Here is a 15694-nt window from a genome sequence, read left to right on the forward strand (position 1 = left end):
ATTTAAATAATGATTTGAATTGTTTATTTAGCACCAATATTTGTATTATAACTTTGATGTATTAAAAAAATATTTAGAATTAATATTCGATGAAAATACTACAGAAATGAAAAAGGAAAGTAAAACAGCTCTCAGCTTTGGACCGCTAGATGGCGTTGTCCTTACTCATGACCCATCTACATTTTATTCTTAGTTTCCCCCTATAAGCTAGTTCTAAACAACTTTCACCGACTTGCTGGCACATCATTTATGATGTAACATAAGTCACAATGATCAAGGTTTGTGTCTAATGACCATCAACAGTTGGGCTTCCCTCACATTTCTACAGTGATATGTTGAGTGTGGAACTGCCAAATTGTGTTTGTTCTTCAGTGTAAAGTTCAATACGTTCAATACAATAAGTCTCGAACACACAATAGTGATAAAACAGCATACTTTATATGTACAGTGTACAAAGAGAGGCAATCAAAACGCCGGAATGAAACAAACCATACACCACAAAATAACGGTAACTTAACTTAAATATTATTGTCTATACTCTTCTCAACTTCCCTCCCACTATATCCCCGCCCTGACCTCCCCCTTCCTTCTGTGTCCTTAAGGGTCATCGAGGTCAAGGGCGCTGTTGCTGTCGTTGTCATTGGCGACCAGCACTTCTCTGTTCTCATAGGTCCAGAAGCCGTTGAGGTCGATCAGGATGCTGGTGACCGTGTCGCCCTGGCAACTGTTGACCAGGTCCTGCAGGGTGATCTTGTAAGGGTCTTTAGGTTTCACCATGTCGAAGATCTCATCCTACAACACAGCGACGGCCGGCACATTGGAGGATCAATGATGTTGAAATAAAACAGAGATAGGCTGCATGAGGCTATGGGTTTCACAGCTCTACAAAAGGTTTCAGCAAGTACAATGATTATGAAACATATTTAATTATCACGTTTATCACTAAACTATGTATGTGCGAGTGTGTGGTTGCGCGTGCGTGTGTACCTTGACATCCTGAAAAGAGATCACTTCTTGACCGTGAATCTTCATTTGCTCTTGGATGGCCTGGAGGGAACAAACAATCATGAATCTCTGATAGTGTATTCATGTTTTTTTATAAAGATTGAGCAATATAACTTGGCCTAGTGAGACCATCCAGATACTCAAGTTTGCGGTTCACAGTGAATATGTCTTTGCCAGGCAGCAATGGATTTTCCAGATAACTAAGTGACGCTTGTGCTCGCTTATCATAATTTAATGATTCAGTTCGAGGAAAAGCAAAAACATTTCCTCCTCTGAGAAAAGCCCCCTGTACATTTCTGCTCATCTTCAACAACGTTACTCAGTCTCCTTTGGATAAAACAGTTTTGACTGCTCTGGATGCCATTGTATTTTTAAATTCTGCAGACTAGCTCCGGAATTTGGCATTAACTGAAACTCCCTCCTACTGATCTGCAGAGAAAAACATAGGGATGATCTCACAAGGCTAGTCACTTCCATTCATATTGTTCACACTGACATTGTAGATTGACAGAGGGGCCGACTATGTTATATAGCTGATGGTTTATAATCTATAAAGCATTGGCTATACATTTTATTGATATTTATTGCATTAGGGTGTGTATGTAGACATGTAGGTCTTAGGAGCCATGTACCCTAAAGAAGTAGTTGAGGGAGAAGACGGTGAGGTATCCCTGGTTCTCCATGTCCAACAGTTTAAAGATGTACTGCAGAGCCGCGGGCTCCTTCCGGTTCTCCAAAGCCAGAACAAAGTCCAGGTAGGTCTTGTAGTCCTAAGAGGGCGGGGTGGAGGGCATATGGAAACAAGACAAATAGATGAGAGAGGGGTGGAGACCATTAGGCACAGTTTTCTACATGAAATAGTTGATACATAGCTCAAGAGCAAGTTATTGAATTGTGATTGATGGCCAGAGTGGCTTGACAATAGATTTAAGTTGAATTGACTCAAATGATTGGATTCATCAGAAGTTGAAGTTTTGGATCACCATTTCTCCGTCGTAGGTGAGGCACTCTTGGTAGACGCGGTCCAGGAAGACGGCGGTCAGGGTGGCCGTGCCGTAGCGGGACAGCTCCTCCTTGCTCAGCATGCCATTGTGATCCTTGTCCAGGTTCAGATACTGACCTGTACACACACACACACACACACACACACACACACACACTTGCCATGTCAAATTTTATGTATTTTTCTTTTCTAAATGTAAATAATGGAATTTAATATCCGTCCTGGCTAGGCTTTTGCATTGGAATATTATTCTTTCCAATAATCATTTCTTTGCCGTGAGAAATTGGATGTGTGGCGTGTGACATGTGTAAACAGGCAAAAGCATGTGTCACACGGTGAAACCGTGAGAGTTGGCAGCTCTGATCATATTTCTTTATTGGCTATAGTAAAAAATACAGACTTGACACAGATGCTTGAATTAGTCCTGTTTCTAAAGTTTTAAAAAAACCCTTACATTTCCATCATTGACTCCAAACTATTTACTATATACTGTAAATGCTGATGCTCTAATCCATAGCTAGGACGGGCATTTAAAACAGACAGATCAAGTTATCCTCTCACCATAGACTCGAAGGGCAGACGGTGCAGAGAACCAGTTCGACTCTTGACTCTCCTTGGACAGCTCCTCATCACGTAACTACAGACATAAGATGACAGCTTATTGTCTGAAGCCCGTTACCAATAGATCTGCTTGTGTTTCACTGTTTCAGGAGAGACTGTGAGATAAATCTGCAACCTACTTCCAGCAGGTCATCCAGAAAACTACAGGCCAGGATGTCTTGGATCTTTATCTTTCCTGTAACACAATTACACTCAATTAACTTATTTACTCTTTCCATTCCTTTGAATTGAAAAATAGTTTCAATATAATAATGTACTATATTATTATTCATCATAATGTCCCCTCTGCATACAGTAAACTTGCAGCGTGTGTAGGAATTGCTGCAAGAAATCTATTGTAGGAATCTTCCAGCCAACATTTTGTTTTTTGTCACTGCCAAATGTTGAAATATGTCAGCCATTGGCTTGTGGCAGGTGTTCATGTTGGAACCTGCTTGCAGCCCGGGATAGTTTTTACTTTTAAGTACAGATTTCCCTCTCACCTGTACGCAGGGGGTCCAGGAAAAAGAAAAACTTGCGCACTGCAGTGCAGACGTAGAATGAGTAGAAGGACTTCTCCAGGCCATCCAGCTGAGGCAGAGTGGGGATCAGCTCTAGGATATAGTTCTCTAGATCCTAGTGAGAGACAATATTACCGTCATTTTTTTTGCAGATAATGTTACATTGAAATTCTGCCTTCCATGTTTTGCCTGCTGTAACCGGCCGTGACGTACCGACTCTCTGAGGTAGCCCTGTCCTGCCACATCATACAGACTGAGACCGATCCTGGTCTGGTGCAACCACACTTAAAAGAGAAAAGAGAAAAGCAACCGCAACCACACACACACACACACACACACACACACACACACACACACACACACACACACACACACACACACACACACACACACACACACACACACACACACACACAGATTATAAAATGCGACAATCGATTATAATATGCATCAATAGATCCCATTCTAGAAATAACTTGCCATGGTTCTACATTCAAATGTGTACTAAGAATGTTTATACAGAGTGTAGTATAATTTGTACTTTATCAAATGATTTCCAGAGCCCAGTATAGTGTAAATGGTAATGGATGGATGGAAAGGAGAGTGAAAATCATTGATTCCAGACAGACCTTTTCTCATGACATAATTGAAGAATTGCATGATGGAAATCCTCCCATAGGGGTCGCTGTGGAGCAGCTTTCCATACACCCTGGCTGTGAAAAATTGTCTGCAGGAGGGAATCAGAAGAGAGATTGTTAGATAAATACAAAGAAAAGACAATCCATTTTGCTACTCTAAATGCTCTGTAAACATAAGCTTGGGTTAGATGGTGTACACTCAGGTCATTCAATTACACAGTAGCCAAGTGTTAAGATAAGAGCCAACAGACATTATTACCAAACTAAATAATAACTAAAAAGTCCATCAAAGGGGAATTTATTTGTTTCTTCTAAAATAACATTTAAACAATTGACATAGAAATGATCAGCTAATCCATCCCAACTAGTCCCCACTGTCCCCTTTGCCCACAGCACTGCACACAGTAGCCCCAAACCAGTGCAGTATACAAGCATTATTTTTTGTAGAAGAAGAAAAAAAAGAGGAAAATTATAACTATCTATCTATCTATCATCTATAAATCAGGGATAAACATCGGCTAACGGCTAACTTTTGAACAGTTTTGTTACATTCTGCTTAAATTCTTTACACACTTGCACTTAGGCCCCGCCTTCTCTCCAACCTTCAGGTAGGCCTCATAGCTGATCATGGCCTCCTCCCCTGACATTGGCGGTACTTGGTGCTTGTCCAGCAGGAACCATAGATTCTGCATAAAACATTTAAGGTGGCAGACAATAAATAGATGGACCAAACAGACCCAAAATCACACCGATACAGAAATACAGCTACACAAGTAAACAGAAAACAATTAAGAGAGTATGTGAGTGACTGAGGGAGTACCTGTAATTCCTCGTTGTCTAGCAGCTCTCTGCTTTTCCTCTGTAAAAACACAGCCCGGGACTCCTCTCTCAGTTTCTGGAGCAGGACCTCATCCTCCGCTGGCAACTGCTCAGAACAAACGTTTGTGGTAATCAATACCAAGGATATATATATATATATATATATATATATATATATATATATATATATATATATATATATATATACACACACACACACACACACACACACACACACACACACACATCAAGATATAAAACATCTATATATGATTGCAATTGTAAACATCAATATGTGTCTAAGTTGTTACAATACAAAAGGTGGAAGTAGTGTCTGAATCCTCCACATCATTCTGCATAGATATGAAGAAACATAAAGTTAATGTTGGCTCAGGTCACCCTGTAGTAGAAGCGAGGGATCTTCTTATAGGAGCTGTCTCTGTTGCCTCCTGCTTTCCACTCCGAATAATACTTGGTGAAAAGCTCTGTTTCTTCTGCCTTCTTTTCGTCTTCACTCCTCTCATCTGTTCCAGAATAGAGACACATGTATTAATACAGTAATACAAAGCATTACAAAGTATTACTCTCATAAATGAGAAGTTTGCAGTAGCTGGCAAGTAAACTTCACGTTAGGTTGTTAGCTGATAGCTTGATATTTGCCCTTACCTTTACGAGTAGAGTTAGCTAATCTTCTTTTTAAAATATCCGACCAGTGAGTGGTTTTCTCATTGGCCATACTTTAACCCAACTTCAAAAAGAGAACTGTAAACATATATGTTAGCGACTAATGCTACACAGAAGGTAAACACTGCAGCCGTCGCGTGTTGACTACGTCACACGATGTGCGACGAAAACTCATGTCAAGTGAAGTTGGGAGAAAAATGAATTACCGCATGAACTTGGATCGCAAGAAGACATGCTGGCTGCCATAATAGAGGACAATCGACACGTATCTAATGGACATGACATAATTATACTCGTCGTTTTCAAGTGATGTGCGGGACGACCATAGGTTTTGACAGGTCGTTGCTGTGAGTGTGTCAAAGCTGGCTGTGAGTGTGTGTCGGTCCACAGCGCCAAGTGAAGTGACAAATATAATGAATGACCTACGTGTCTATATTCAGGAATAAGGTATCTTGCCTTAAGGTTGGACATCTGAAGATGGGTGCTACGTTCTTATTTAAAGCAAGACAGTGCCTTAATGGTCTTAGTCATAGTTCAGGGATAATTCATCAGGGGAAAATGTGTGCACGAATTATGTGCACTAAAGGCATTAACCCTGGGGAACGAAAAAGCAGCCCCAGGAAAACTGATACAACTATCAGACAAACAGAAAGCTTCAAGGTAAGACAGATGCCTTCCTTCCCGACGTCGGTGTTCGCTGCTGGTAACGCCAAGAGGACCACAGAGATGCTGAAGAGAAAGACTGCTCCTCCATCCCTGGAGCAGGAGGATGTGGCGGGGGACCAGCCCAGAAGAAGAGGATTCAAAACAGGTAGAAAAGCTACCTGACAGGTAGCTCTGAGATCTCATCAGCATCACACAAGTCAAGTACTTGTGGAGAATCTTGCTCAAAGGACTGTTTAAATGACTGAAATACAATACAACACACCTGTCCAATATCCATCTACAATTGTTCTAAATAAATAGCGTACAGAGTTAAATTTTTGTAGATGAAATGCTTTTAGCTGAACACACAACAATTGGCCATTCATTCACTGTGTTTATTATTGCCTACACATTAAACACACAGTCCTTCAGTTAACTGGTGATAGAGGACGTATGAAACGAATCGTACAGCGCGTGTGTTTGGTTTGCCCAGATGGGCTGGTGGCCCCGGAGCGGCCCCTCTCCCCCGCCGAGTGGAAGAAGCAGCAGGAGGAGGCGCTGTGCGGTCCGGAGCGCTTCGACGTGCATATGATGACGTTACTGTTCAAGACCGGGGCAGAGCTAGACATCGCCAAGTGAGTCTGTAGTGTGTGTGTGTTTGTGTGTTGGGGAGAGGTGGGATGGGGGTGCTTCTCCATGTCTGAAACCCTGGTCATGGGAGCAATTCATGTGTCGGAAGGAGAATAAAGCTATTTGTTACAAAGTTATTTGTTTCAGGAGCATATGTGTTGTGACACACATGGGTTTGGGGGGAGGCTAAACATGTTCTTTGTTGCAAAACTATGACTTGATGCTATGACTCTTTCAACTCACACACACACACACACACACACACACGACTGCAGATTGACAGTAGAGGGAGACTGCTTCCCTGTCATCTAACCGAAGCTTAGACATGAGGGTGTGGTTCCATTATCTGCCCTAATATCCAAATGCTATTGTTGTAGAACTCTATCTAGAGTTTCAGTTGTATTATTGCCATGGTTAGTTAGGACAGCCTCAGTGCATACAGGACACTGGTCTGACCAATATCTTCAGCGTGTGAACCTTGAAGGTGCTGTAGAATACACTCAAATTATACAACTTAATTGAGAGTAATTTGGCAATGCCATCCATCCAGCTAGTAGTGCGTGAAGTGCACTGTGACAATATCCATTTGAAGTGGACTGGGCCTGCCTCTGCATGAGCTCATTCCAGATTCTAGACCAATACGGGCATTTCCTCTGTGATTGGTTTGGAGGATCCATCTTGCCTGTCAATCACAGGTGCGTGATTGACACACTTCCCAATGGCACAGAAATGTACTAAGGGAGGGGGCTTTGTTTGTGTTGTTTAGTTTAAAATCTTGGTCTCTCTTTACACCGCTCAAATCTTACCTTAAGCACCTTTTTTAAGCATTTAGTAAACGGGACACGTGACATAAATGATCAATGTGTGTATAATTTACACTCATGAAATTGTCAGCCTCCACCAGCGCGTCTCTTCAGCGTCCTCCTCTTGCTCTTTTACCCTGAAGGTCCCTGTTGACCTTTGTGGCCCTGGACACGGGGACCATGTCCTACCAGCTGCTGCTGCAGTACCTGACGCTGTGTGTGAAGGGGGGCCACGACGCGGAGGCCCTGGACTGCTACCACATCATGCGGGGGTCCTTCCCGGCGCTGGAGACGGGGGCCTCCAGCCTCTTCATCAAGGCCTTCAGCCGCACGCCGAGCTGGAGGGAGGCCCTGCCCATCCTGAGGGACATGAAGAAGGTCAGCTGCCCCGACGCTGACCAGCGGGTCCTCGCACGCACGCACGCACGCACGCACGCACACACACACACACACGCATGCACGCACACGCACACGCACACACACACGCAGAAATGTGTGTTCAGAAACTGTCCATGCCACAATTGCCCAGTATAAGTGAAAAGATGTGAGGATTACTAGTGATACATTTTTTGGTAATAATGAAATATTCAGAATAATATGAAAATTAAATCTCAAAGGTGACAGCAGGGCAAAGAAGAATCCACAAATTAGTATAGCCACGGGTTGTGGTCGTGGGAGTGTACACACGTTAGATGAAGCAATCTTACGGCAGAGTCAAAGTTCGCTCTGCTGGTTCGGCTCAAAGACCCACCCAGCGCTGTCGTGCAGTAGTGGCCTCTCCACCTGCTGGTCCTCGACAGCAACGCCAAACCGGTCCCCTCTCTCCCCCTGCTGACTGAACCACACCCCACACAGGTCATCTCCCCGTCCACACGCAACTACAGCGACGTCATCAGCGGGGCCCTGCAGCACGGCGACCCGGCCACGGCCTGGCGGCTCTACCACGAGCTCCTGGAGGAGGGGATGACCCCGCTCCCGGACACGTGGCGGGCGCTGTTCGAGGGAGGGGCGAGGGGCGGTGACGGGGAGGAGGGGGGCGTGTCCCGGGCGGAGTACGGGGAGAGGTTGCTGGGCGTTCTGGGCTACATGAGGGACAACCAGGTGTACCCCGAACAGAGCCTCGCAGACACCATGAAGACCTGGTTCCACAGGTAGGGACGTCACCCAGAGGCATGGGGGAGGGGATGCCAGCAGCTGGCGCATTTGCCATCTGCAGGATTGGGGTACCAACTTGTACCAACCTGAACTTGTAACTATCCGTCCTCTCCTGTCTCTGCTTTCCACAGCCTTCCAGGGCACCACTGGAGAGGAGAATGGACCACAGTCTCACCAAAGTAGGTTCCATTTGTTCCCACGTGGATGTGATCAATATCATGACATCATGACATCATGACAAGTGAATACAATTTCCTTTTGATTTGTGAATTTTTGCACTTACAATTGGACTTGCTGTTGTATGTCATCTCCCTCAGCAAGTTTTAAATACCGTCATCATATATATTTAACTACTTTATAAAGGCCCAGGGTTTGTTAGAGGAGTGTTTGTTAGAGGAGGGTGCATGTGATCCTTTGCGTATGCGTGGTGTCTCTGTGTTCAGGGGTGTGTGCAAAGGCTGTGGGTCCGAGTTGGAGTCCATCCAGCTCACCCCAGAGGAGTATCAGCACCTTAAGGGCCACGTCATGGCTGACATCATCCAGGGGAAGGATGTCTTCCAGAAGACCACACCCGAGGTAGATGCAAATCGCACGCACGCACGCACAGACAGAGAGGCAGACAGACAGACAGACAGACAGACAGACAGAGGAAGTGCAGCTGTGACCCCCTCCATGTAAGGCCGTTCGATTTTGCCTGTATGCAAAGAGATTGGTCACCATTCTAAGTCAATAGGAAAATGTGTTTTTCTTTCTCGTAATGTAAAAGCAAGCACTTTTTTTCAACTAGAATCTCAATGGCTAGTTCACCTCCATGTCACTCACTTTGAGAGTTTGCGTTTGACAGTTTTATTTCAATAAAGAGTTATTAAGGATTAGATATTTTGTCAATGTGCTAAAAATGTTCATCATTTCTGCGGCTGCTTGTGAACCTCAAGCAATGGCGGCGCCCATAAAGAGAAATCTAGGGCTTCATAACGGTGTTGTATAAACCAATGGGTTTATTATTATTTTTACAGTGTATGACAAGAAGCCTACGCAAACAAAGCCCAACTTACTAGGCTGTATGCTGACTACTACTGTCTACTTAACTGAACAGTTATCCAATGGGACGTTGGATAGCAGATTTCTCTACTTTGTAGGGTCAAACCCAATATAGTTTGTTGTTGTTAATAATAACGGATCAGAGCTGCGGGGAGGTGCTATTGGGAACCATGCATGCCGGTGACTTTGCATGCAACGTGCGTTAAAACCGCTGTTTCACTTTCTAAATGAACCATGTCCACCTGTTCCTTTCAAATCATGTGTATTTGATCCCATAATGCTCCACTTAAAGTGTAGTCTTTCATCACGGGGAAACATACTGAGCAGCTTTCAACCAAGCTCCTTCTGGGTTGAAAGTTTACTGGATCTGGATAGCTCTGGATTGACTTAATATTAAGGCAAGGCAAGGCAACTTTATTTACATAGCACTTTTCATACACACAATGAAATAATAAATAAAATAGATGAGTAAAAGAAAACAAATGCAAGGTTAAAAAGTGCATACAATAAAATAAAATAATAATATAGATAAGTAATAGAAAATGAAGGCAAAGTTAAAAAATGGTTTCTAGAAAGTGCAATGTATTTAAGATTTAGCAGAAAGATAACGGGTTATTGTATTATTTTTTCTTTTTCTTTTTTAATTTGTGGTTTCTTAATGCCGTCTTTCTTCAGTAATGGGAATAGTTTATCAAATGGAGGAAGGCATGCCTTTTGGTGAAACGGTCTTTGCACATGTTCTGTGACTAGTGGCTACCATATGTTTACATATGTACATTTACATTTACATTTAGGGCATTTAGCAGACGCTTTTATCCAAAGCGACTTACAATATGTTCTGTTCCAGTTCAGGAGTACTGGATGGTGTTGCTCTAGCCGTACTCTTCACGGGCTCCCTGGTTAACAGCACAGGGTGAGGGTGGAGTGTGCATTATGGGGACCTAAACGCTACAAATGTAAAATACAACACATCAACAGTATAGTGTTAACTGAGCTTGTATGTAGATATAACTTGCATAGATGTAGGACACATAAATAAGGGAACATTTCAATCATTTCCCCAATTTCTTTCAATTTATTAACCTAGTTACCTAGTTAACAACTAGGTGTTCAATCATTCATGTAATCACTCATTCACTCTTTTTAAATGTTTTTTATTATAAGCAAACAAAACAATGTTTTATTCAATTGGTATCTCCCTCTGACCTTAAACACACACACACACACACACACACACACACACACACACACACACACACACACACACACACACACACACACACACACACACACACACACACACAGAGACACAGACTTTCACATCTAACTCTCACTCCCCCTGATCTCGTTTGGCCGGGGTTGGTGGGTGGCTTTGCTTGATGAAACTGCCGGTCGAGAAAATACGGGGCTTTCCAGCGCGTTGAACTCCCATGTGAAATACGTCTCCAAAAAACTCACCACAGCCAAGGGAAGATGTGCGGGAAACCCAGTCCAAAGTCTCATACATCCATGTCTGAAACCCTGGTCGTGGGAGCAATACATGTGTCAGGAGGAGAATAAAGCATGTTATTTGTTTCAGGAGCATATGTGACGGATCATGGGACACACATGGGTTTGGGGGAAGGCTAAACACGTTCTTTGTTGCAAAACCACGACTGGATGCGTTCCTGACTCTTTCAACTCATGCACACACACACACACACACACACACACACACACACACACACACACAGCTGCAGATTGACAGTAGAGGAAGACTGCTTCCCTGTCATCTAACCCCAGCTTAGACATGAGCTGCAGTGACACTGCGTCACAGGTGAACATGTCGGTCGACAACAGACATGTTGCTTGAATTTTGGTTTGGGCGCAAGACATGCTCTTAAAAGAAAGTGCTTTTGGAAGCCTGGAAGTGAACCAGACTGACCACTAAAAGAACCCAGCCCGGTTTGTAATGTTATTATAACATGCAGCGGAAAAGCAGATCTGCCATTAGTTAGAAAAGAAAGCAAGTTAGGAAATATATTAACTTGGTATTTTGAAAAGCAGACAATATCGTGTATGTGCTTGTAGGATTTTCATTTTATTGTTGCATTATAAACGCAAGCATGAGCTGGATATGTGTGTCCTTTGTTTATTGTGTATGTATATGCACTTGCATATGTATGTTTGTACAGTAGGCATTTGAGTGTGTGTGTGTGTGTGTGTGTGTGTGTGTGTGCGCTGTCTGACACGCATGCGTCTTTGTGTCTTAAGCAGTCACATAATCCCCAGTAGCACAATGAGCTAGTTTCACATATCAGCTCTGGAAAGTCCCTGGATAATTACACTGGACTTAGTCTGTCACTCTCTATCTTCCTCTCTATGCCTCTCTATTTGTCCTTCTCTCAACATGTCTCGTCTCTGCCCTTCTATCTTGTAGTCCTTGTCCCCCCCCCCCTCCGTCCCCCAACCACCTGTATGCGTCTGTCTCATCAAAAATGTTTGTGTGTTTTTTTTTGGGGGGGAAAACTACTGAAACTACAAACACACTCATTGCACACAAAGAAGCTCAGACCTTTGTGTCTCGATGTCAACAGGTGTGTGTGGCCATGCATGTCGGCCTGTTCCTTACTCCCCCTGTTCGCCCTCGACTTGTCATTTGCCCCAAGACCATGTTATTTACCAACAACATCACATTTGACTGCCCTGTGAACCTCTTTCCTCTGTGCCCTCTGCTGTGTGTGTGTGTGTGTGTGTGTGTGTGTGTGTGTGTGTGTGTGTGTGTGTGTGTGTGTGTGTGGCTAGGAGCTGGAGAGCTTCAAGGCGTTTGTGCGGAGGAAGCCGGTGTTTGACGTGGTCGTGGACGGTCTGAACGTGGCAAACATCGCCAAGGGACGGCAGTCTGAAATGGTACACACACACAATCGCCCGGGGGGAAGGAACGTTTGCAGAGACAGACGCACACTTTCCTGTGTGCCGGGTTTTATAACACACACACACACACACACACACACACACACACACACACACACACACACACACACACACACACACACACACACACACACACACACACACACACTTTAAACCTTTTGTTCAGGAGTTCGGTTTACATCATCTAGGAGTTAAAAGGAGGAAGAATATTCTTGCATACGTGTTGTGGTTTTGGTTATTAATTTTTGTTAGGGTTATTGACTGTACACTAGTACAGTCAATGATTTGCTGAAGTTGGACTCAAACGGAAATGCCAATATCCTGGAAACATCACCTATTAGGTCACTCATTCAATGTGTCGACAATCTTGCATTTTCCTGATAGGGTTTGTACCAGTTTAACTCGAACTAGGGCTGCACCGGCTAAAGATTTTCTTAGTAGACCCTCAGTCGTCATTTCAAGCCGTTAGTCCACTAATCATCTCTACTGTACAACTGCACACAACTTTATTTAAAAGCAATAAATTGCGATAGAAGATTGCTGCAGAATTCATGTAGCTCAACCATAACCCAAAAACGCTATAGTTTCAAATATTTGACCAGATCACCCGGACTGAGATCACCCTGACTCTACTTCCTGCTCATCCACGTTTGAAAGGAACTGTCTCTCAGTTAACGTTATTCTTGTCTTTGAATGTAATCTTGGGCAGAACATGATTTCCTGAGCATGCATATTGCATCACACGCACATCTGCCCCTATGTTACAAAGATGTTCCCAAATGAATGATGATACGGATCGAGTCTTTGTTCCATTGCAACAGGACACTTGTTATTCAAATTCTATGTGCTTTCTTCTTTTTCCTAATCCAGTATTTCCAGTCAATGTAGGGACTTTTCTGTAATTTGCACAATGACTCACACAAACAAACACACACACACACACACACACACACACACACACACAGACACGTGAGAAGGAAGAGATGGACAAACATGTTTCCCTGTCTAATTGCCCTAATTATCTAGTTGCCCCACACTAACAAGGAAGCGAGTCATTTCACTTGAAGGTAAATTAATGAACAAACAATAAAAGTACTCGTTGGTTCCGTCCCTGGATGATCTCGTTGAACTCAGTCTCAGTCTGTGAGTTAGCTGCAGGGTGCTGGCGGTGGGTTAGCTGCAGGGTGCTGGCTGTGAGTTAGCTGCAGGGTGCTGGCTGTGGGTTAGCTGCAGGGTGCTGGCTGTGAGTTAGCTGCAGGGTGCTGGCTGTGAGTTAGCTGCAGGGTGCTGGCTGTGGGCTGACTGCGTTGCGTTGACCGGTGTGTTTCTGGTCGTGTCTCCTGCGGGGTGCAGCTGCTGGCGGTGGTGTGTGAGCTGGAGCAGCAGGGTCTGACCGCCCTGGTGCTGGGGAGGAAACACATGCTGCGGCCCTCCGCCTCGTGGGACCGCCGGAACATGGGCCTCATCCAGAAGAAGGCCCACTGCTTCTTCACCGAGAACACGTAGGCACACACGGCTGTCTCATGAACCCCAAGGACAACAGTTGCTTTCTGCTCATTTTGAAGTTATCCTTCAAAATAGTCTATCTAATAGACCATCAGTCTACCAGCCTACCCAGTGGGCTGTAGCAAATGTCGCTCATCTATCCGTCACACATCTAGGTGGACACGCCCACTTGTGGTGTCCGTTAAAACACAGGAAAATTAAGATTTTCAAACGGCTTGCCATGGCTAATCACACTCACATCCGGTGGCATAGCCGTCACCCCTTTTAAGACATTTTTGGATGTTTACAAATGTTTACAAAAAGGGTGGTACCCCGTGTTGTACCTGTTTGTGTTAATGGCAAAAAAAATCCCCAATGTACTCTTACCCAATGTACTTCCCTTTCTGCTCCTCGCGTCCCACGGGAACGGCCAGCTCGGAGGACGACCCCTTCCTGCTGTACGCCGCGCTGCACTCTGGGAACCACTGCCGCTTCATGAGCCGCGACCTGATGCGCGACCACAAGGCCTGCCTGCCCGACGCGCTCACCAGGAGGCTGTTCTTCAAGTGGCAGCGCGGCCACCAGCTGGTCATCCACGGCACCGTCGCCGAGGGCCGCCGGGTCCGCTTCCAGGTGAGGGGGGGGGGAGGAGGAGGGGAGGGGGAGAGAGGAAAGGGGGAGGTGAGCTACGGAGTTGAGAGGAGGAGGAGGAGGAGGTGAGAGAGCAGAGTGGGGGAGAGAGGCGAAAGGAGGAGGTGCGGGACGGCGGAGTTGAGAGGAGGGAAGGAGTAGTGGGTGAAGGAGGGGAGGGAAAGAGGAGTTGAGAGGTTTGAGTGAGAGCAGGAGGAGATGAGACGGGTGGAGGAGACGAGAGGGGAAAGGAGGCGGAGGAGGATGAGGGACGGGGACAGAGGAGTTGAGAGGATTCGAGGAGACATGAAGGAGGAGAAGAGAGGAGGAAGTGAGGGTAGGAAGAGAGGAGAGGGGACAGAGGGAGGAGAGATGGAGGGGAGGATGAGATGATGGGGTGGGGGGGGAGAGAGGGTAGTAAAATAACTAGACTAAAATGAAGTGCATGCTAAGGATATGTGCTGTATGGTGGATGAAGTCTAGGGTGAATTTAACTGAAAGGATGTGTTGCATAATATTTGTATAGCCGACAAAGGACGTTTTGTGCTGAGATGGATAATGTGTGTGTTGAATGTGTGTTTCAGATGATTTCACCCTACGACACCATAGTCCAGAGCACCGGGGGCTCCTGGCACGTCCCGTACGACGACTCCGTGGACAGGAGCAGTTACGAAGTGCCACAGCGTTGGCTGTGTCTGACCAACAAGCACTGAGGGGTCCGGACAGACACACAGACAGCCTCAGTCCACCACCGGAGTCTCCATTTGATCTGGACAGACGGGTCCCCTTTTGTGTGTTTTTCTTTATAACTGATGTGTGTTTACACAGTATTCTGATGTTTAACCCCATGTAAATAAAATGGAAAGACTTTTTCACTTTGTGACGTTATCATTTTATTTATAATTATTATTCATTTTTCCGAGACTAAATCAAGGATTTTGAGGTTAACCATGATAGAATATTTTTTTGATATTTGTGACAAAAATGGCCAAAGAAGACAATAGTGTCAAATATTTACATGACCTTTTTTGTTTCATTGCTGCTTAGCAAGATTGCTACAGCTGCCAAAGCAAATATAAAGTCGTGCGTCTATCAATTTTCCAATTCTTATTGTGTAATAGT

General features: G+C 44.6%; 2 protein-coding genes across 2 annotated transcripts; one reads left to right on the forward strand and one right to left on the reverse strand.

Annotated features, from left to right (window-relative positions):
- Positions 1 to 397: 397 nt before the first annotated feature.
- On the reverse strand, positions 398 to 5389 carry ppp2r3c (protein phosphatase 2, regulatory subunit B'', gamma). The gene is made up of 13 exons (XM_084481885.1): positions 5253 to 5389; positions 4986 to 5110; positions 4588 to 4692; positions 4341 to 4453; positions 3759 to 3856; positions 3343 to 3413; positions 3112 to 3244; positions 2749 to 2804; positions 2570 to 2645; positions 1989 to 2125; positions 1638 to 1775; positions 988 to 1047; positions 398 to 792 (listed from the first exon to the last, which is right to left on the reverse strand). Exons 1-13 carry the CDS (start codon positions 5320 to 5322, stop codon positions 598 to 600), a joined length of 1377 nt encoding a protein of 458 aa, XP_084338011.1. The 5' UTR covers positions 5323 to 5389; the 3' UTR covers positions 398 to 597.
- Positions 5390 to 5467: 78 nt separating this feature from the next.
- Positions 5468 to 15404, forward strand: prorp (protein only RNase P catalytic subunit). Its single transcript, XM_084482021.1, has 10 exons — positions 5468 to 6081; positions 6409 to 6550; positions 7492 to 7726; positions 8204 to 8499; positions 8635 to 8682; positions 8947 to 9079; positions 12329 to 12433; positions 13811 to 13959; positions 14377 to 14575; positions 15157 to 15404. Exons 1-10 carry the CDS (start codon positions 5688 to 5690, stop codon positions 15283 to 15285), a joined length of 1830 nt encoding a protein of 609 aa, XP_084338147.1. The 5' UTR covers positions 5468 to 5687; the 3' UTR covers positions 15286 to 15404.
- The last annotated feature ends 290 nt before the right edge of the window (positions 15405 to 15694 follow it).

Source organism: Micromesistius poutassou (genome assembly GCF_964030765.1).
Source record: "Micromesistius poutassou genome assembly, chromosome: 17".
Lineage (NCBI taxonomy): Eukaryota > Metazoa > Chordata > Actinopteri > Gadiformes > Gadidae > Micromesistius > Micromesistius poutassou.

Coding starts and splice junctions, on each gene's coding strand:
- prorp (XM_084482021.1), top strand. CDS start 5,688: ATGACCTACGTGTCTATATTCAGGAATAAGGTATCTTGCCTTAAGGTT. Junction 7,727..8,203: donor TCCTGAGGGACATGAAGAAG/GTCAGCTGCCCC, acceptor CACCCCACACAG/GTCATCTCCCCGTCCACACG. Junction 12,434..13,810: donor AGGGACGGCAGTCTGAAATG/GTACACACACAC, acceptor TGCGGGGTGCAG/CTGCTGGCGGTGGTGTGTGA.
- ppp2r3c (XM_084481885.1), bottom strand. CDS start 5,322: ATGGCCAATGAGAAAACCACTCACTGGTCGGATATTTTAAAAAGAAGA. Junction 4,454..4,587: donor TAGACAACGAGGAATTACAG/GTACTCCCTCAG, acceptor TGTTTTATGCAG/AATCTATGGTTCCTGCTGGA. Junction 3,414..3,758: donor CAATTATGTCATGAGAAAAG/GTCTGTCTGGAA, acceptor TTCTCTTTTAAG/TGTGGTTGCACCAGACCAGG.